The sequence below is a fragment of the Loxodonta africana genome, chromosome X (genome assembly GCF_030014295.1).
Source record: "Loxodonta africana isolate mLoxAfr1 chromosome X, mLoxAfr1.hap2, whole genome shotgun sequence".
Taxonomy (NCBI): domain Eukaryota; kingdom Metazoa; phylum Chordata; class Mammalia; order Proboscidea; family Elephantidae; genus Loxodonta; species Loxodonta africana.
In genome coordinates this window covers 171,968,248-171,987,801 of record NC_087369.1, presented here as the reverse complement: position 1 = coordinate 171,987,801, position 19,554 = coordinate 171,968,248, and the positions used below count along the sequence as shown (strand labels likewise).

General features: G+C 56.4%; 3 protein-coding genes across 21 annotated transcripts in view; 1 reads left to right on the top strand and 2 right to left on the bottom strand.

The window, feature by feature from the left end:
• Window positions 1-6,780, bottom strand: part of LOC135228810 (heat shock transcription factor, X-linked member 3-like) — a 36,419-nt gene extending 29,639 nt beyond the window's left edge. For 3 of the 10 annotated variants that reach the window (XR_010319684.1, XM_064277701.1, XM_064277694.1), the window contains exons 1-3: window positions 6,670-6,780; window positions 1,739-1,877; window positions 1,081-1,223 (exon numbers count right to left, since the gene is read on the bottom strand). The gene's annotated coding sequence lies outside the window, so the exon portion shown is untranslated. Of the gene's footprint in view, window positions 1-1,080; window positions 1,224-1,738; window positions 1,878-2,244; window positions 2,329-3,296; window positions 3,355-5,001; window positions 5,359-5,835; window positions 6,014-6,669 lie in introns of those variants that run through there. The other 7 variants (XM_064277699.1, XM_064277696.1, XM_064277698.1 and 4 more) reach the window with 7 other exon arrangements.
• LOC135228814 (protein EOLA1-like) lies at window positions 6,262-18,020 on the top strand. 9 transcript variants are annotated; one of them, XM_064277711.1, is made up of 5 exons: window positions 6,397-6,665; window positions 7,555-7,605; window positions 9,509-9,650; window positions 10,378-10,664; window positions 11,463-12,015. In XM_064277711.1, exons 4-5 carry the CDS (start codon window positions 10,412-10,414, stop codon window positions 11,684-11,686), a joined length of 477 nt encoding a protein of 158 aa, XP_064133781.1. In that variant the 5' UTR covers window positions 6,397-6,665; window positions 7,555-7,605; window positions 9,509-9,650; window positions 10,378-10,411; the 3' UTR covers window positions 11,687-12,015. The 9 variants fall into 9 exon arrangements, 8 of the variants coding, with proteins under 8 accessions (XP_064133782.1, XP_064133781.1, XP_064133779.1 ...); XM_064277709.1 differs by having other exon boundaries at window positions 6,398-6,709; XM_064277706.1 differs by lacking the exon at window positions 6,397-6,665 and adding an exon at window positions 7,018-7,241.
• Window positions 12,381-18,108, bottom strand: LOC111748340 (heat shock transcription factor, X-linked member 3-like). Of its 2 annotated transcripts, none has more exons than XM_023540373.2 (2): window positions 13,960-16,431; window positions 12,381-13,535 (listed from the first exon to the last, which is right to left on the bottom strand). In XM_023540373.2, the coding sequence occupies exons 1-2, from the start codon at window positions 14,440-14,442 to the stop codon at window positions 12,933-12,935; spliced, it is 1,086 nt and encodes a 361-aa protein (XP_023396141.2). In that variant the 5' UTR covers window positions 14,443-16,431; the 3' UTR covers window positions 12,381-12,932. The 2 variants fall into 2 exon arrangements, 1 of the variants encoding a protein (XP_023396141.2); XR_010319685.1 differs by lacking the exon at window positions 13,960-16,431 and adding an exon at window positions 17,996-18,108 and having other exon boundaries at window positions 13,462-13,535.
• Window positions 18,109-19,554: the final 1,446 nt, after the last annotated feature.

The following is a 19,554-nucleotide window of genomic DNA, read 5'->3' as shown; positions in this document are numbered from 1 at the left end:
CCATACACCTAGTAAGGGTTTAACAGCTAATACCTTTTTATACAAAGAGAGGGCGGCCTCTTTCTTCAGCTTTCTGTAAGCATTCATTTGTGTGGATTCTAGGTGAGTGAGAGAAAACGCCTCTTCTTCTCTTGTCTTGCCTTCACCCAACGTCCTCCTCCCAAGGTGATGTTTCCAGAGGTATTTCCTGAATGCTGCCGCAGCCCAGGCCATCCATGAGCCCTCCCGAGGAAACCACATCATACCTTCTTTCTGCAGGTCAGTCAGTGGCAGTCAGGGGGCCACACGGGACAAATCACCTCTCTGGTGGGGTCCTGGCAGGATCTCACCCCAACACCCTCCATCCCCCACCTTCCACTCTCCACAGTGCATTTTAAAGTCAGGAGCAAAAACTGGAAAACTCAGCACAAGCCAGGAAAAAGACGCAGCCTTAAGGTTCCTCCAAAGGAAAAGACCCCTTTCCAGATCACCAACGACAGGCACCCACTGCTGGGAAGATCTTCTCTTCTGGAGCAGGCTGCCCCTGAGCCACTGGGAGCCTGCCTCTTGCTCATCAACACACCCCTGGGGTAGACACACAGCCTGACCCCCCGACAAATGACTGACTCAACAACCAAGTGAAATCGGTGAAGTTTTCTCAGGAAGAGAACCAACAGTTTGCCTTAAAAATATATGCTCACGATGAAAACCAAGTTTGGGCATTGGCCTCATGCCCACAAAACACAGCCCAGACTCCTTAGGGTGGCCTTTAGGAAACGGAGGCCCCTGAGTGTCCTAGCCTCACCTCCCACGACCTCCCTCCAGCCATGAAATTTTCCTCAGTTGCCTGAAGGTATCTGACCCTTTCAGCCTGCACTTCCCTCACCTTCCACCTAACGAAATCCTTTTTACCTTCAAGACTCAGCTCGAATGCCCGTCGCCCTCTGTGATGCCTCCCCTCCGCTGGGCCCCTTACCCAGGGTGAACGGTTCCTGCCTCTTCACGCTTACCTGCCTCAGTCAGCCTCATTTTAGACTCTGAGGTTTAGATTTCTGCCTGTAAAACACCAGCCCTGTGAGTGACACGGAGAGGAGTGTGTACCTTTGAAGAGCCTCTTACATGACAGGAGAGACAGAGGTGTCCACTTTGCAAGATGATCCTCTTGTCCTCAGATGTGCCCTCTCCCTTCCGGCTGGGTTTTCACTGATGATAACAGACCATGGTGATGCCCAGGTAACAACGCCCTGGAAACAAATCCCTTTCAGAACCGAGGCATTGTCTGATGAACAAAACAGGTCAAGCACCGCCCACGAAGTGGGCTACAGGGTGAAGTGGCTGTTCTGCCTACCTCAGAGAAGATGCCGGGGCCTTCACCTCCATTGCTCAGCCCACACCCTCTGGACACCCATTCTGGGTATAAGCTCATTCATTCCGTTAATACAGATGGGGCAGCCTACTGTAGGCCAGGTACTACAAGGGCCTGACCATCCGTGCCCAAGGTGGCCCCCATAGAGGGCAGCCCTTGCTCCCTGGGGGGCTGGTAGAGACTTTCTCAGGTTGGCATCTTGGCCAGAAGACACACCCTGCCCAAGCCTGCTCCCTTCCTTTTCCTTTAACAGATGTTACTCCCAGTAAGCCTTTGGCTCTCCTAACTCTCTCTCAGGGTTGGCTTCCCGGAGCACTCGGCCCAAGAAAGTTGGTTCTGGAGTGGTCCAAGAACGCAGGAGGGAAGATGGGGTCTTGGTACAGGGTCACTCACCGCCTGCCCAGCTGGTAAGGAGGATCCCATCCCTGGAGGAAGCAGTGTGCAGACAGCCCCGGACACAGGGTGGCAGCCTAGTGGTTGGAGTTTTCAGGTTAGAACTTCAAGTCTGCTGGCAGGTTGAGGAGATCCAGGCCTATGGAATGTACAGGAGGGACATTGGTATGCGGCGACTCAGCAAACTCTGTCTCAGCGTCAACTTCAGGAGAACCCCCTGTGCTAGGGTTTCTGAGGGAGGGTGTCCCTGGAGAATGCAATAAATGGCAGAATGAACTGCAGAGCTAGGGAGATGTCTTCCAAGAACCTTTCAGACTAGGGGGTATTCCTTTGCATTGACTGTAACAAGAGCAGATAGGCAAGCAGCAGGAAAGAGACTGGGGCCCGGAGGAGACCACCGTGTGTATGGAATGGAAACCAAGACAGAGTTGGAACCTGGACACTTTCACAGGGCGCTATGGATTGAACTGTCCCCCCAATATGTGTTGGAATCCTCACCCCTGTACCTGTGGATGTGATTCTTTTGGAAATAGCATTTTCTTCCTTATGCTGAAAGGCAGCCCTGGTGGTGCAGTGGTTCAAATGCTTGGCTGCTAACCAAAAGGTTGTCGGTTAGAACCCGCCAGCCACTCCGCGGGAGAAAGACATGGCAGTCGGCTTCCATAAAGATTTACAGCCTTGGAAACCCTATGGGACAGGTCTACTCTGTCCTAAAGCGTTGCTATAAGTTGGAATCAACTCAATAGCAGTGGCGGGGGGTGGGGGTCCTAAATCTAATCACTTCTGAGGACTACAAAGAGCAGAATGGACAACAGTATCACATATATCGGGGAACACAGGTGCCACGTGAGGATGGTCTACAAGCCATGGAACCCAGGAAGGCCCAGGACTACTGACAATGAAGGAATCAACATGGCCGTGACCGTGATTTGGAATTTAGCCTCCAGAGCTGTGAGAAAATAAATTCCCATTTTTTGAAGCCCCCGACTTGTGCTATTTCTATTACAGCAGCACTAGGAAACTAAGACACAGGAGTAGCCAGATGCCCCCCTCCCCAACACAAGTGAAGCGACTTCCCCTGGGACCACCCCGTGCGGCAGCCAACTGGCAGGACAGCCAATGGCAGCCACCACACTGGGGCTCTCCCTGCCTAGGACCCAAGTTCAGACATTCCCCATTCAGCTATGTCCTCCCGCTTCTCAGCTGACATGTGAGATGGACGAGCTGGGCGGCTTAGAACAGGGAGCCCCCACATACTCCACCCACAGCTTCCTCCAAGTAAAGCCATCTACTGTGGGTCTCCAGCCCATTAGGAAAGTCCTAGCTCTCCAAACAACAGGGTGGGGGAGTGGGAGCAACAGTGGCCACCCTTCAGTGCGCCCTCAGAACATAACCGGAAACCCCCATGAGGAGGTTCAGGATCTCCAGGCAGAAGCTGGTAACACTAGTGGGGTTGGGGCCTGAGGGGGAATTATGGGAGGTGGGACTGGTGATTGTTAAGGCCCCTTGCGGCCCCGAGGCCTCACATCCCGCGAAAAAGGCCCTCTCTGCCCCTCACCTCATCCCAGCCTTCCTGTTTCCTCGAGCTGCTCCAAGGACAGAGCAGGTGCCTCTCACTGGAAAAGAAGACAAAGGGTCCTCTGTTGAGGCAGCCAGCATTTACTAAGCAACGACTCTATCCCCGGCACCCGACTTAAAGAGTACTGAGCGAGACACAGTCCTCACCCTCGAGGGGCTCAGTGACCCCCAGCCACAGGCCCTTAGAGAACTACTCCAGGCCTGCATGATGATGGACGCTAACCGAGAAAGGAACAACATGCTAGGAGAGCTCGGAGGCAAAAGGGCCTGATGCTTTGGGGGGTGGGGCACAGAGTGTGCTGCCACAGTCAGGCCTTGAAGGAGGACTGGAGTTTGCTGGAGAGGAGGAGGCAGCCACCCAGGCTGTGAACAGCAGGGCCAAGCAGGGACTCGGGGAAGACTGTAAGGATCCCTCCATCCCCTCCCCCTACCAAAAAAAAAAAAAAACACTACCAGGGGTTTGGGCCTCAAACAGAAGTCTTGCCAAGGTTTCAAAAGGGGACTGGTAAGGACAGATTGGACTTTACGAACTGAACTGGAGGAATGAGGCGGCCTGCTCTGAGGCAGGAAAGACAGGAGGCCACAGGCCAGGTAGGAGCTCCTGACCTGTAAGAACATGCTGAGGCCTGACGTTAGGAGGGGGCTGTGGGGATGCAGGACAGAAGCACGTGTTTTCACCAGGTATCTCAGAGGCCAGGACAGACCGCTTGGTTAGAGGGCAGGAGCAAAGCAGGGCGCCTGGAGTGGTCCGGGCAGCCCTAGCGACATGCAGAGGAGGGAGAGCAGGTCTGATGGGGCAGTTGGAATGTTCTAGTCCTGTCGGGTCTGAGGGGCATCAGGACACCCAAAGAGAGCGGGTTTTCCTCCTTGATGCAGACGCCCCTGGGGACCCCACCGACAGTGGCTTCCAGGAAGGAAGCCGGCCCGGGGGATTCGGCCCTGTGGTGAAGGACCAGCCTAGAGGTCCCCAGACCCCAGTCCAGTTCGCATCCCTCTCCCTGCCTCGATGCCCTCTAGGTCCACAAGGGCGGCTGGGCTAGGTCGCTGAGGACCCCGGGGGCTGTCCGTTGGGCTTTTGCCTGGAGTGCAAGCACGAGCTGCACGCTCAGATCGTAAGGGCTAAAAGGGTACCACCTGTCTGGACTTTTACCCTGAAAGAACCACCAGAGCACAGACTCCTGCAGTACAGCTTGGTCCTACCATCCTGCCCTGCTCCTCCCGCAGCTCCGCCCCTCACGGCCGTCGCACAGCCCCGCACCGAAGCCCCGCCCACAGCCCCTCCCCGAAGCGCCATCCCGCAGCCCAGCACCGAAGCCCCGCCCACAGACCCATCCTACAGCCCCGCCCTGAGGTCCCGCCCACAGCCCCTCCCCAAAGCGCAATCCCGCAGTCCCGCCACCGCGGCCCCGCCCACAGCCCTGCCCACAGCCCCGCCCCACCGCAACACCTTAGCTCCTCCTGGACCGCGGCCCCTGCTCTCCCTCAGCAGACGTCCATGCCACAGCTCCTCCTCCCCACAGCCGCGCCCCACTCGTCCAGCACCCCTGCCCCACAGAAACATCACAACTCCTCCTCCTCCTCATGGCCGCGCTGCCTGGTGGCTCCCTTATTCACGTCCTACAGCCCCGCCCGGAAGGAACGTTAGGGCTCAACCGCAACAGTCGCGCCCCGCCCCTCCCGCATACCTGCCGCACAGCTCCGTCCTGCTCCTGCCTCAGCCCCGCAGCTACCTCAGAGCTCCTCTCCTCACAGCCACGCCCTGCTTCTCCTGCAGCCCCGCGCCACTGCTCTTAGAGTCCCGACCCAAACAGCCGACCCAATGCTCCCGCAACCCTCCCCACAGATATTCCGCCACACAGATATCCTGCCCCACAGATCCTCTCCACCACAGCCCCTTCCCGCCTTGGCTTTATTCAGCCCCGCCCCTCGCCTTAAACCTTCCGCAACTCCACCCCACAGCCTGTCACAAGCACCGCCCGAAGCCCCACCTCCGCACAGCCTGCCACTCTCCGCCCCCAGCCCCGCCCCACAGCTCCATCCGACTCCGCCTCTCGCATTTCCGCCTAGGTCGGCCCCCAGCCCAGCCCCGTAACCCCACTTCCTGTGACCCCGCCCCGCAGAGCGTAGGAACGCCTCCTCCCTGCAGCCCCGCCCCTCAGCTCAACATCCACTAACACCTCCCCACAGCACCGCCCTAGTCCTCCATCTTACTCTATTTGCATTTCTGCCTGTCTAGGTGCACCGCCTACCCCAGAGAAGCCCCGCCCCGTTCCCTCGTAACCCCGCCCCCTTCCCTCCTAACCCCGCCCCCTAGCTGATCCGAGAGCCACACAACGAAGTTAATCTACCAATAGCCACGCCCCACTCTGCTCGGAGCCACGCCCAAGAATTCTTCCTCCGCGGCCACGCCCCCATGGCTCAGGCCCCGCCCACTGCTCCCGCAGTCCCGCCCATCCTCCACTCCAAAGCTCCGCAGTGCCCTACACATAGCTCCGGCTCCCCAAAAACCCGCGCTCCACCTGGGCCCCTTCGCCTCCACACACTCCACGAAGCTAGATCCACATCTCAGGCCCTGCTCCTCCTCTCTCAGCTCCGTCCAGACTCCGCCCCGATATCTCCGCAGTCCCGCCCCGTCGTCTTCCCCACAGGGGGTCCCCAAGTCTCCGAGCCTTCTCCTCCCAGAACTACACCCTTCCGCATCCCCATACCCGCCCAACAGCTCATCATCCCCACAGCCCCGCCCCCTAATGCCGGAGCCACGCCCCTCCGCAACCTTAGCCCCGCCCCACCCCTCAGCCCCGCCCCTCCGCCAACTCAGCCCCGCCCCTCCACCTCCCCAGTCCCGCCCCTCCACTTCCCAAGCCGCGCCCCAAACGCCTTCGCCACGCCCCTTTTCGTCTTCGCCACGCCCCCAGCTCCGTGTACTCCTCCCCAACTCCTTCCGACCGCCCTCCTCTGGCCCACCCACGCCAGCCTCGGCCTCAGCAGCGCTTCCTGACCACGCTGACGATACCTTCTAGGGAGACTGAGCGTGTGTGCGTGTGTGCGTGCTTTCGTCATTACGTGACCGCGTAAGTGCGTGCGTGGCTTCCGGTTGGCCCTTGTCCCCTGGAAGGCGGGGCGTCAGTGGTGCCTTAACTCGGTCTCTCTCCACGATCTGTCCCCTGAGGCCGCGAAGCGCGAGCCCGCGCGGGCGCCCTTGACCCTGGGGACCAAATACTGTGGGCGCCGTTCTTCCTGGCGCGGGACCTCCCCCCGTCCCCCTCGCAAGCCTGGGACCTGAAGGCCTGAGACCCGCCCCCCAGTGACAGCCCTGGACCCTGCTGTCAGCTCCACCCTCCGCGGGATGGTACCTGGGGGCCGAGGGGTGGAAACACTTGCCGGGCAGCCGAGGTCCTGCTTCCTGTCCCTGTGACAGTGGGGGTCACGGGTCATTTCTCTCGTCTCTTCCGGGTAGGGGGGGCCCACTCAGAGGAAAGGATGTCTGTGCTGCTGACTATGCCTCCAGGGTACGCTCCCCCAGCCAGGAGGAGGGACCATGCCCTGAGGGAGGTGGAGGCTGTGTTTCCCATCAGCCTGACCGCCTGGCCCCAGCCTTCAGACTTCTTCTAACCTCCACCCCTGCCGACACCTTTCTGGCCCCCTGTCACCGTCATCTAGTGCTGCTTCGAGAGAAATACCACAAGCGGATGGTCTTAACAAACAGAAATTTATTCTCTCACAGCCTAGGAGGTTAGAAACACCAGCTCCAGGGGAAGGCTTTCTCTGGAGGAAGGTCCTTGTCCTCAGTCTTCCCCTGGACTAGGAGTTTCTCTGAGGGGGAACCCCAGCTCCAAAGGACGCCCTCTGCTCCCGGCACTGCTTTCTTTGTGGTATGAGGTCCCCCATGTTTCCCTGATGCATTCTCTCTTTTGCCTCTTGTAAGGTAAAACGTGATGCAGGCCACACCCTAGGCAAACACCCTTTACATTGGGTCAGGGATGTGACATCTATCCCACTCTAATCCTCTTTAACATAACCTAATCTTACTTCATTAACCAGGGGTGCAGATTAGGATTTACAACACAGGGAAATTACATCAATCACAAAATGGGGGACAACCACACAATACTGGCGGTCATAGCATAACCCAGTTGACACATATTTTGGGGGGAAACAATTCAATCCATGACACCACCCTTCCCCAACATTGCTGCCTTGTACTGTGGCTGTTTCTCATCATCCTTGTCCTTCTACAGGTGAAGGAGCTGAAACACGTGCAGGAACATCGCTCCTCAGCCACAAAACAGGTACTCTGTGCGCACAAGGCAGGAGGGGACTGGATCCCATCCGTTCTCACGGGCCTTGTCCTTGGGATCCTGTGCAGTTGGTGACAAGGGTCCGTCAGCCAAGGAACCAGGCGACCTTCAGGCTAGGTATAGGCCCTGATACAAGAAATAGCAACGGCCTTCCACGTGGGAGCAGCCGACCGCCCTCGCAAATAACCCAAATCCAGTGAAAACCATGGCAGGGGAACCTTGTCTTAGTCATCTAGTGCTGCCGTGACAGGAGTACCAGAAGTACGTCGCTTTCACATAGAGAAATTTATTTTTTCATAGTCTAGTAGGTTACAAGTCCAAATTCAGGGCATCAGCTCCACGGGAAGGCTCTCTCTGTCAGCTCTGGAGATGGGCCCTTGTCATCAGTCCTCCCCTGTTCGAGGAGCTTCTCAGGCACAGGGACCCCAGGTCCAAAGGACTCGCTCTGCTCACAGTGCTGCTTTCTTGGTGGTATGAGGTCCCCAACTCTCTGTTGCTTCCCGTTCCTTTTTATCTCTTGGGAGATGAAAAGTGGTGGAAGCCACACCCCTGGGTCACTGCCTCTACCTTGGATCAGGGAAGTGACCTGAGTGAGGGTGATGTTAACATTGCACCCTAATCCTCTTAACATAAAATTACGATCACAAAATGGAGGACAACCACACAATGCTTGGAGTCATGGCCTAACCAAGTTGACACACACATTTTTGGGGGGACACAATTCACTCCATAACATTCCACCATTTGCCCCCTCCCCCGAAATCACATCCTTGCAACATGCAAAACATATTCATCCCATCATATCATAGCAGAAGCCTTAATTCCAAATCCAAAAATTCTTCTTCACCTGTGAAATCTAAAACACAAGTTATCTGCTTCCAAGGGTACAATGGCAAAACAGACACAAGTTAGACATTTCCATTACAAATGGGAGGAACTGGCAGGAGAAGAAGGCATTAACAGGCAGCAAGCAAGTCAGCAGAAAACATTACATTAGCTCTCAAAGCTTGGAAAATAATCCACTGTTCTCTGAGACAATTTTATACAATACCCCTGCCCTCCAGACTCTAAGTACTAGCTACACTCTCCGAATTCTGAGTGGAGGCCCCTCGGCCCTGGGCTTTTAACTCTGCCTTCTAGGCCCACTGGGAAGGCAACTCTATTCCCTGGGTTTAGGTGCACAATTCCTGTAGTCCATCTGAGTGGCGACTCCACCCTTAGAAACACCAGTGGCCGTGGCTCCACCCTTTGAAACCCCCCAAGGTCACGGCCATACCTTTTGAGACTGAGGCAGCTCAGCTACTTGTGTTCCCTGTCTCTTTAGCTTCTGTTTTCTCGTTTCTCGGCCTCTTGGCTCCTTGGGCCTCAAATGCCTGCATCTACCCTCCTGGGGCAAGTATTCCAAAGCTCTGTAGCTCCAGCAAGGTTGGCAAAGTCAAGCAGAAGGTTGGTGCTCAGGGTTGTCCAAGGAAGCTGAGCCCGGTGTAGAGGGAGGAAGGGCCGTGGAGGGAATCTTAGAGACAGGCCTCAGGAGCGAGCAGAGGAAGAGGTCTTTTGAAGGAGACTAAGGCCAGGGTGGAAGAAGGAGGCGGTAGGGCAGTTGGTGTCACAGGAGCCCCGAGGAGGACAGTCTCCAGAGGGGGACAAGAGTCGGGCGAGCGCGTGTCGGGTCCTGCCAGTGCCCACGCACCAGCTGAGCACCATCCGTGGAGGAGTCCCCGGCTCCTCACAGCCATCCCTGAGGCAGGGACCCATGGCACAAGCGGTGTGCACCTGAGGGAGCCAAGGACCAGAGAGATGGAGAACCCAGGCCGTGTGGGACGCTCTGGGGGTATCCCAGCCGCCTAACTCCAGGAGAGGTCACCGTCTCAGGGTGTCATAACTGCCTCCCCAGGAGAGCGGAAGGGTGGGCTGCTCAGGGAGTCCTGCTGGAGAGATCCCGTCAGACGACACAGAAAGTCTCCAGGGGAGGCTGCGTGAAGTCGGGACCCTGTGACCAAGGGCACCTCGTTTCCTGCTTCAGGGAGGGAGTGAAGGTAGCTCGGACCCTGTGGGCTCCTGTGGGGCTTTAAACTCCATTCTCTGTGGTCACGCAGCCTCTGGGCCCAGAGGTAGAAGACATATGCTTGTTAATGCCAGTCTTTCCTGCTCTGGATGGCTTGTCCCTGATGGCGTTGGGGTCCCTACAGCTCAGGGTGGGGCAGGGCCGGCTGCTGCCAGGGGACAGAAATGGTGGGGGAAAGAACTGAGGGGATGTTGCTTCAAGGGGTCAGGAGGAGAACCCCACAGGGTTTTGTGAGGTGGGGGTGGCAGGGTGTCCCAGGGCCAAGGGTGAATGTTGAGCAGCCCAGGGGAGGAGCCAGGCAGGTGGGGCCTGCAGTGCCCCCTGGGTAATGGGGCGGGAGGGAGCCCTGCAGCATCCCCACAAGTGCATGAGAGAGGGCTGAGGGCTGGAGTCCCCCTTCCCCCCCTAGGCCCAGGCCTTCCTGTGTACCCTCAGGTGACCTCCAGGCTGCGCCCGCTGCACGCTGTCCTGGCTTTAACTCAGACGAGCACCAGTCACTGGATCCACACGCTCCCATGTGTCCCACCATGGCGGGGACGCAGTGTCCCAGTGTGCATAGGGAGGGAACGAACGCTTTCCACTCCCCAGTCAAAGACAGTGCAGTTTCGGGGCACGCTGGGGCCTTCAGGCCCACAGGCTGCGGCTTAGAGGCCTGGTGGGTGACTCTGGTCCACGCACGGTGCGTCCTCTTTCCCTAGCCACACTAAGAGGAGGAGCAGAAAGCTCACAGAGATGAAGTTCGCCTGCCTCTCCTTCCGGCAGCCCTATGCCGGCTTGGTCTTGAATCAAGTCAAGACCCTGGAGACGTGCTGGCGTCCCCTGCTGAGCGGCCACTGCAACCGGACCCTGGCCATACACATCGCCCACAGGGACTGGGAAGACGACACCTGGCGGGAGCTGCTACTGAACAGGCTGGGGATGATGCCAGCCCAGGTCCAGCCCCTGATCCAGGAGGGGGAGCGATTCGGCCGAGGGGTGATTGCAGGCAAGTGACACCAGGCCCAGCTGCTGGAGGATCCACGTTCTCTTTACTGCTGAGTGGGGTCCTGAGGGGCTGTGAGCAGCTACATTCAGAGGGCAGGGGCAGGCAACGTGCACTGGGTCGGGGGCTGACCTCGGGGGCTAGCTGGAGCCTTGTCTGCGACGGTCGGTGCCCTCGGGTCAGCCCTTGCCCTGCTCGGGGCCACAGCTCCCCACGGTGATCTGAGAGGCTAGGACAGGTCCGTTTCCACAGGTGTTGTCATGTGTGCGCATGTTTGTGTGTGCGTGTCCCTGGCAGAGACCACTGGAAGCATCATGGCTCTTAGGGCAGGTTGGATCCCCCAGCGTCCGACTGCCGGCCTAGGGTCCCAGGCCCACTCCACCCCCAGCCAGCAGCATCTTGGGCAAATCGCCTCACTTCGCGGGGGCTGAAGTTGTCCACACTGTCAGCACCTGATAGATGGTGGCCTGTGGAGGCATCGGCTTTCCTGTGAGTCCCCAGCGACCAGGGCCCCTGCCGACTGCTGCCCTGAGAATCTGGCCAGGCCCCGCACAGTCCTCGTGGGATCCTTGAGGACAGGCCCTCATCCTCCCAGCTTCGAGCCCTCCCTCGGCCTTCCCTGGCACACACTGAGCAGCATCTGGCATGTCCAGACGCTCCCTAAGGGGGGCTCAGGTCGCCGAATTCCTTGGGGTGCTGTCATCTCAGTCCTCAGTGATTGTCACTTTGAATGAGTTTGTCGCACATGCAGGCTCGGACCTGGAAGGCAGAAACAGTCGTGTTTCTCTTGTCCGTGTGCAGGGCTCGTTGACCTGGGAGAAACCGTGCAGTTCCCCAAAGACCTAGCTCCAGAGGAGGCTGTACAGCTGGAAACCCGAGCCCTGCTCACCGACCTGAAGGACAAGTACCTGATGGCGCTCTCTAACCCACGCTGGCTGCTGCAGCCCGTACCCGGGAAAGGAAGCAAGGATGTCTTCCAGGTGGACATCCCAGAGCATCTGATCCCCTCAGGGCAGGAGGGGTGATGAGGCAGGACCCCCGAGAGGGACAGGACCGAGGGGCAAGCCTAATGCCTTCACCACTGTGACTCGGATACTTGAACCTCATGAAATCCCAGTCGCCTCTGCACCAGAGAGCAGGCCCTGCTCTGTGCTTTCCTGTGACTGACTGCCCCGCTCAGATGGGTGGTGGGGAGGGTGGGGCTCTCCTGGGGAGGTGTCTCTTTGTGCTCCTGTACAATGTCTCAAGGACTTTGTCCTCTACCAGGAAACGTCTGGGCAGGGCCACTATTTGGGTACACTGATGTCTGCATCATGCAAATAAATACACGAAGAAGACTGTTTAGCATCTGGGGGCCCCCTTGTCCCCCTCCTCTCTCTTCCCTCTGGTGAAACTGGAAGACTGTGGAGCAGCATCCGGGGGAGCTCGTGAAAGGCTGGGGTGGGGCCTGAATGTCACCTGCGCCTGGGCAGCCGTTGTGACCTCCTCCCCAATGAAGAGAACGTCTGAACTGACGCAGCGGCTACGTCCTCTGCCAGCTCCCCGTGCTCGGTTGGACAGTGGATTTGCTTAGTGAAGCACACACAGCACACACGTTTGCACAGCTCCTTCCCGTCCCTAGAGATGATCCCAAACAGCGCTCCTAGAGCTTGCCTTTGCACAGTGAGAAGTCTGTAGTGGGATTTGTTTTACCATTTCCGAGCACACTTTCTAGTGGTCATTGTCTATGAGGGTGAGAGGCTGTTTGCCCCTGGCCTTGGCTGCAACAACCCAGCTCTCCTGAGCCACAATGACGTGCTAGTGTGACCCTTGGCAGATGGGGTGGCCCTGGTTTCAGGGGCCCTCTTTGGAGCTAGGGACACTCAGCTGCAGGCCAGAAACTCAGGGGACCCATGATCCAAAGACTGCCACTTCCAGGACATCAATGGTGTCAGCTGACACCCTTGTGAGGCAGCAGCAAGTCTGGCTTGTCACCTGCTCAGCAGGCGGAGCTCAGTGACCAGAGCTTCGAACTGGCCCTCCCCACTCCCTGCAGAACCCTGTGCTAAGTGTGAAGATGCTGCCGCTGGAAAGGAAACGGTCAGCAGCGCGGTCCAGGGCCCAGCTGGAGATGACTGTCAGCCTCCTGCTTCCACCGATGAGACGCCTTTAGTGTGGAGGGCTAGAGACAACACAGACTGGCAGTTCTCATTAGGTCATTTATTTACCCTTACGAAAGCCGAAAATAGGTTCCTGGTTAGAAAATGGCTCTCCTGACCAGGGCCTGGGGGCCTACGGTGCCTGCTCATCCCTGAACTGTTCGCAGATGGAACAGTGGTAGTCCGAGGGGCTGTCCCCCTGGGGGTCGGAGGGTTCCTCGGGAGCCATGACCGACAGGCCTGCCAGCAGGATGGAGTAGCAGGCATTGTACAGGGTCATGACTGAGGACGGATCAGAGTAGCCCCCAGGCTCGGTGAGCGGCTCCCCCTCCCCCACCATCCCGGCGCTGACCTGGGGCTCGAACATGTCACGGTGAGAGGTGCTCTCCCAGCTGGGCACGCTGCACTGGGCGAGGGGAGGCTGCTCCATGGAGGCCTCGGCCACACTGCTCACCGACGAGATACTAGAGGACCTGACGGACGGGGTGGGGCTGGGCCCCAGGACGTCGGGAGGGTTCTTCGGGGACGCCTCCTTGCTTTCCTTAATGGCGTTCTTCTGCTGGATTCGAGCCGAGTGTCTGGTCGCTGCCAGCTTCTTCCTCTTGGGAAGCGGGGCCGCGGGGGCAGGCAGGGTGGGCGCCTTGGCTGGCTGAGCGCTGCCCTCGGCTTGGCGTCGTCTCTTGATGTTTTGGAGGAGCAGAGGCTGGTCCCTCTTAAAGTTGCAGTTGCGGTAGACCTGAAACACAAGGGACGTGTCGGGCATCCTGGGACCCCAGAGTCATCCCCACCCCCTGCCCCGAAATCCTGGTCTCCTTGTGCTCTGCAGAATATGTGTTTTCTAAAATGGCTGTATAGTTTTCCCATACCCTAAATCAGGGGCTCTCTAAAGGGAAATATATTCACAGATGGACCCGTGACTGTGTGATCTCACAGGACCTGGCCTCTTGGAGTTGGTGGTGGCACTACAGGGCACCTCTAAGGGAGCTGCAGTTTAACGTCAACACCTATAGGTTCAAAGCGGACATTCTGGACTCTCAGTAAATAATGTCTCGTGTGAAAAACCTCATCCTGGAACATAAACCCTTTCAGTCTGTCCCTCACCCCGGCATACTACAAAGATGGTCGAGGACCAACATGGGACACAGGTGCTTCTACTTTACCATCACTTTTGTCTTCCGCAGAGCCTTGCTGGGGCGGATTTTGATGAAGCCGTGGAGGTTAAGCTGTCGATTGAAAGCCTTTAAGCTGTCCGTTTCAAAAATTCTCTCTGCACCTCTGCGGCGAAGGACTTCCCTCTGGAAGAGGTCCTTCTCGATGATCACCGTGTTCCCGCTGTCGCTCCAGCGCACGGACTTGAACGCGTCGTTCTCCACGATCATCCACAGCTTCCTTGGGAAGGCGAGCTGGAGAGCGTCACTCTCTTCTACCCGGACAGCTGCGCCTGGTGTTGGGCCCTCTGGTTCCAGCTTGTCCGGGGAGCCTGCGTCTTCGCTCGTGTCTCGGCCACCATGCTCGTCCAAAATCTCCCCGGAAGCCAGCTTTGGCTCAGGGACAGGATTCGACGGGACCCCTCCTTCTGGCTTGTCACCAACAGATGGGGCCAGGTTGACTTTGTATCTCTTTCTACAACCCTGAGCCGCCATGGAACTAAGCTAGCATCAGGAGCACTTCGTACCCAAGACCGTACCACTGTCGGATCCAGTCACCAATGCCTTTGGTCAGAGCGGGGATGCCCAGTAAATAGTGCCCACACTGTTCTAGAGTCTCCGTGGTGAGGTAACTGGCTGCTGAGGTCATCGTCCTGTGATGTCACAAAGCAGGCTCATGGGCACTCAGGGACAGGCAGCCCTGGCCAAGTGGGGGAGGGGCCGGGTGGCAGGGACCAATTTCTTCTTTTTTCAAAGTGTGGAAAGACTGAGTTCAAATTCCCAGAAAAGCCCCCCACCTACTGACAGGCACATTGTTTTCGTGGGGCCAGACCCTAGATGAGTAAAGAAAGCACGAACCCATCTCCACCCCACCTTCAAAACAGGGGAGGCTGAGAAGGCCAGCCCTTGGTTAGTCCTAGCTTGGCACCTCCAAGTATACCTGGGTTGCAGGGTTCCCTGGTGTCTCTGTAGCTCCCAGAAGGTGGCAGTTGCTAGCGGCTAGTTGGCCTATTCTCCACCACGTGCCCTGTACCCCTCTTTCCTGTTGTGGGCTCCCCCTTCCAGCTGCCCTTGCCAGTTGGCTGGCACCACTCAGGAAAAAGTCCTGTTTTACTGCCACTCTGTCAAAATGTCCCCATGCAGCACCAGCCTGAGCGCAGCGGGTTGCTCCCAAAGCACCGTAGGCTCCATGACTGGATACCCACAGTGTGTGTTGCACTTGGAGTCTCCCGTTGAGTCGCCTCAGCTCCAAGACTCGTCCCACTGCAGATGGCAGCAGGTTGTCTGATCATTACCATTTCTTCCCCAAGGATACTGTTCCTGTGGCCCAAGGCCCACCCATTTAAGGAGTACCTGTGTTTGACTGCCCCTTCCACATCCCCTGCCCCAAACACTTCCTCTCAGTGGCCGCCTTGGCTCTGTCTCTAAAGCTGCAGCCCCTTCCTTCAGGAGGCGTTGTGACTGGGCTTTCCACCCACATTTCTCCCCTCCCACGTCCACTCTGGGTCTCCTTTGGGACTTCCTCTTTCAGTGACCTGATTTGAGTTTGAGTGTGTGATGCGCCACGTCCACTCTGGGTCTCCTTTGGGACTTCCTCTTTCAGTGACCTGATTTGAGGTTCAGTGTACTATGCGCCAACTTGCCAGCCCCGTTCTCCCTACCCCGAGAGCTCGTCCACCCCTCTCCGAGTCCTCCTCTGCCATTCCCATGATTGCAGGGTGTACGTGCAATGATCTTGTTTGCTGTGTGTCAGATGCTTTTCACAACGTCTACTGTACACAAACTCAGACCCACGGGCATTCCTACATGCTTACCTAAAACCAACCAAACCACTCCTGTTGCCTTCAAGTCCATTCTGACTCATAGCTACCCTACAGGACAGAGTAGAACTGCCCCATAGAGTTTTCAAGGAGCGACTGGTGGATTTGAACTGCCATCCTTTTGATTAGCAGCCCTATCACTTAACCACTACACCAACGGGGTTTCCACATTCTTAGCTAGACGGGACTAAGGGAAGCCAATGTGAAAATCCCCACCAATGTGTATATGAGCCTAGGGGAAACACCGAAAGAGAGTGCGGGTACAAAACCCAAGGGCAAATCCTCATAGGCCCCAGGTGACGTGGTTCTGCAGTGTGTTTGGTGATACATGCTCCCTGGCCTTTGTGGACAATTTGTTCTCAATATTCACTTTCTAGGGAGGGAGTGCGGCTGCAAGGCCCCGGAGTGAAGGGCCCCTGGTTCCTGTCCCAGCTCTGCAGTGAGTATTACTCACTCCTACTTAGTTTCTAAAAGAGGGTACCAAGAGGGCTTGGAGAGAGAATCTCTCAAGGTACATTTCACTGCCAAGGCCTCTCAGCCTTCACCATGCCTCCACTCCACAACCCAGGATGGCCCGCGAGAGGCTTCTTGGCTCGTGTCTCGGCCACCATGCTCATCCAAAATCTCTCTGGAAGCCAACTTTGGATCAGGACAGGATTCGACGGGACCTCTCCTTCTGGCTTGTCATCAACAGACGGGGCCAGGTGGACTTTGTATCTCTTTCTGGTACCCTGAGTAGCCATGGAACTAGGCTAGCATCAGGAGCACTTTGCATTTGTACCCAAGACCGTACCACCATCGGGTCAAGTCACCACTGCCTTGGGGATATGTGCTCTGAGGCTAAATTTAAGTGGGGAAGACTGGAGGCATTCTCGAAGGAGGTGCCTAGAATCTTCAGTTAAACAGCCAGCTTCCGTCGGTTACGGACCACAGGGCTTTTTCTTAAGCAAGCTTTTCTTAAGGACAGAAGGGAAAGTTTCATGTGGCCTAGGCAGTCCGTGAACTCTACAGAAGACCTACGTGGAGGGATTTGGCCATCGGTGGCACGGAAGGTCATTGGTGGGGAGGAAGACAACTTGGGAAACCACAGTTGATGGCCTTCAGTAAAGCACAATTTTTGGCTTTGACTTGGACACACTGTGTCCTATGGCTTCTGCCAGACCATTGTTCCCTGACATTCCTCGTCGTTCTAACTGTCACAGGATGTCTGTCCACTGGGAGGAAGAGTCTGTTATGGATTGAATTGTGTCCCCCTAAAATATGTGTGGTAATCCCTAACCCCTATACTTGTGGTTAGATTCCTGGTGGTGCAGTGGTTAAGAGCTCAGCTCCTAACCAAAAGGTATGGCAGTTCAAATCCACCAGCTGCTCCGTAGAAACTTTATGAGGCAGTTCCACTTGGTCCTGTGGGGTCGCTATCAGTGGGGATCCACTGGATAGCAACGAGTATACCTGTAGTTATAATCCCATTTGGGATCTCTTTGTCAGTCGCTACAAACCACCAGCTGACGTTCCATCTGAGCTCCCATCCCATGAAAAGGCAGAGGCACCATGGTGGGCCACACAGCAATCAGGGAGAGACTTTGCTTAAATATGAGGAATCCTTGACTGCTGATGAGCCCTGGCCATGCAGAAGAATCCCTGAAATCCGATCCCTGTGGGGGGCCATCTTGGAACACCCCCCCAACACTCTGCTGAGTCTCATGAGCTGCAGCAAAGGTGACATGGTCTTACCTAGGCAACTGTGGAGACTTGATGCCGTCCCTATTTTCCTCCTGTCCCCTTAGGCTGTACCTGGAAGCCAACTAGTGCTAAAGGGTTGTTCCCAACATACCCCCGCAACTGCAGATGCTTCTCTGAGACTGGCTGAGCCCACACTGAGTTTCCTGGACCACCTGTACAACAAGCTCCACACGGTGCATGTCAAAAATGAGCAACTGCTTCAATGAACAGCTGAGGGACCTGGAATACTGAGCTGAACTTCTTACACACCACGCAGGCACAGCGACACCACCCATTCACCCTGTCCCCCCAAACAAGGACAGCTTTGCCGGAGTTCAGTGTCAGGGGAGGAGCTGTTTATAGGGTTGAGTTGTAGCCCAAACAGTCCACCTAGCAGTGGCCTCCTTTGAAACTCCTCCTGGCCTCTCCTGGGTGAGAACATCAACCCTCCTCTCTCCTTCCTTTAAAAAACACTACCTTTCTTTTCAGGCTGAAGGGTCTCCTACCTGTAAGAACTGGTTTCTCCCCTCCTCTGCTCCACGACTATACCAGCAGTGCTTACAGAAACCACTCTCAGAATGAAAAGCACGGGATTCAGGCTAAAGCGTTCTTGTCACCGCAGACCAAAATCTGCAGACTTGGAGCTACCCATGATACCGTTCTTCACGTTTCGTCTCTGACCACCTTCTGTAGGGTTCCAGTTTCAAACAGTGCTTTGTGATTTTTGGCAAGCCAGCGGTCCCTGGAGGTTGCGACAGCGCAGACCGTTTCTCGCTTGTGGTGGCTGTCCTGGTAGTAGCAGCTGCTCCATCCGAGGAGAACCTGAAGTGGGTGAATGGCCGTGTCCATCTCCAGTACAACCTTGTAAAAAAATACCTTAACAGAGTAGACTGTTCAGAGTAGGACTGCACACAATATGTCACAATGCTAAAATATATGTATAAATACTATACAGCCATGGAGTCACTGCATGAGAAAGGGCTTGCCAAGGAGGCTTTAAGGAAAACCTGCCGTGGTCCTGCCCCAAGAGCAAGGCCTTCGCGGGTAGGGTGCTGGGAGCGAGGCCTGCAAGGCATACAACCAGTGGGCAACAGGGACACGTGGAGAGCTCCTACTGTCTATGCGCGGCAGGAGAAGTCTGGGCCACACGTCCTGGCAGATGTGCTTTCAAAACGCTGTGATCCTGTTTAGCATTTTACCCAAGAGACACGAAGACCCCCTTCCTGGGCCTCAGCGTCCACCCCCAAGGGCAATGAGCTAGCTCCTCAGGCCCATGTGGAAGTCAGTTTCTCCTGCTCTCCAGGGCACACTCTCCATCAAGCACGCTTACCCTGACACCCTCCACACCACTTTGTCCAGGCCCCTCCTCCTCTGTGGCACGTGGTGGGGAGTCACAGATAGGCTTTGAATGCAAACAAGGCAGGAAATGACAGTCCCCAGGGTCCCAGCTCCAGTTCCAGCCCTGGGTGGAGGGTGCACACAGAGGCAGAGGGGAGATGAAGAGTGTGTTTCCGATCCACCGACGTCCTCCCCGGAAAGAAGGGCCTTTAATCTGGCATTTCGATATTTAGCTTGGGAGAAGGGAGCACATACTTTCCAGGGCTCTGTGTAACAACTACCCTGGCCTTCTTTCGAAACATAGGAGCAATTTTAAGAGGTTATCTTTGTGATGAAGGTCATATGAGATGTTTCCGTATTCTCTTAAAAATGGGAAAATTTCAAGCAGAAACTGACAGAAATCTTCCGAATACCGAACCACCCTGAAAAATAAGAAAACACTTTTTCAAAAACTTGGTTCAAGTGAGTTTCACATAAATTTTCTTTCCCGACCGTGAAGTTGCACTGCTGTGCGGTAATGCTTTATTCTGATGCCCCAGAAACAAAGACTGAACCCGGACTGAAAACCTGGAACTTGACCAGGCCCTCCAGGTGACCCTGAGGGTACACACAGCTGAGAACCTCGGCTCTAAACCAAAAAACCAAACCGAAGCCGTTGCTGTTGAGTCTATTCTGACTCATAGCGACCCTACGGGACAGAGTGGAACTGCCCCATGGGGTTTCCGAG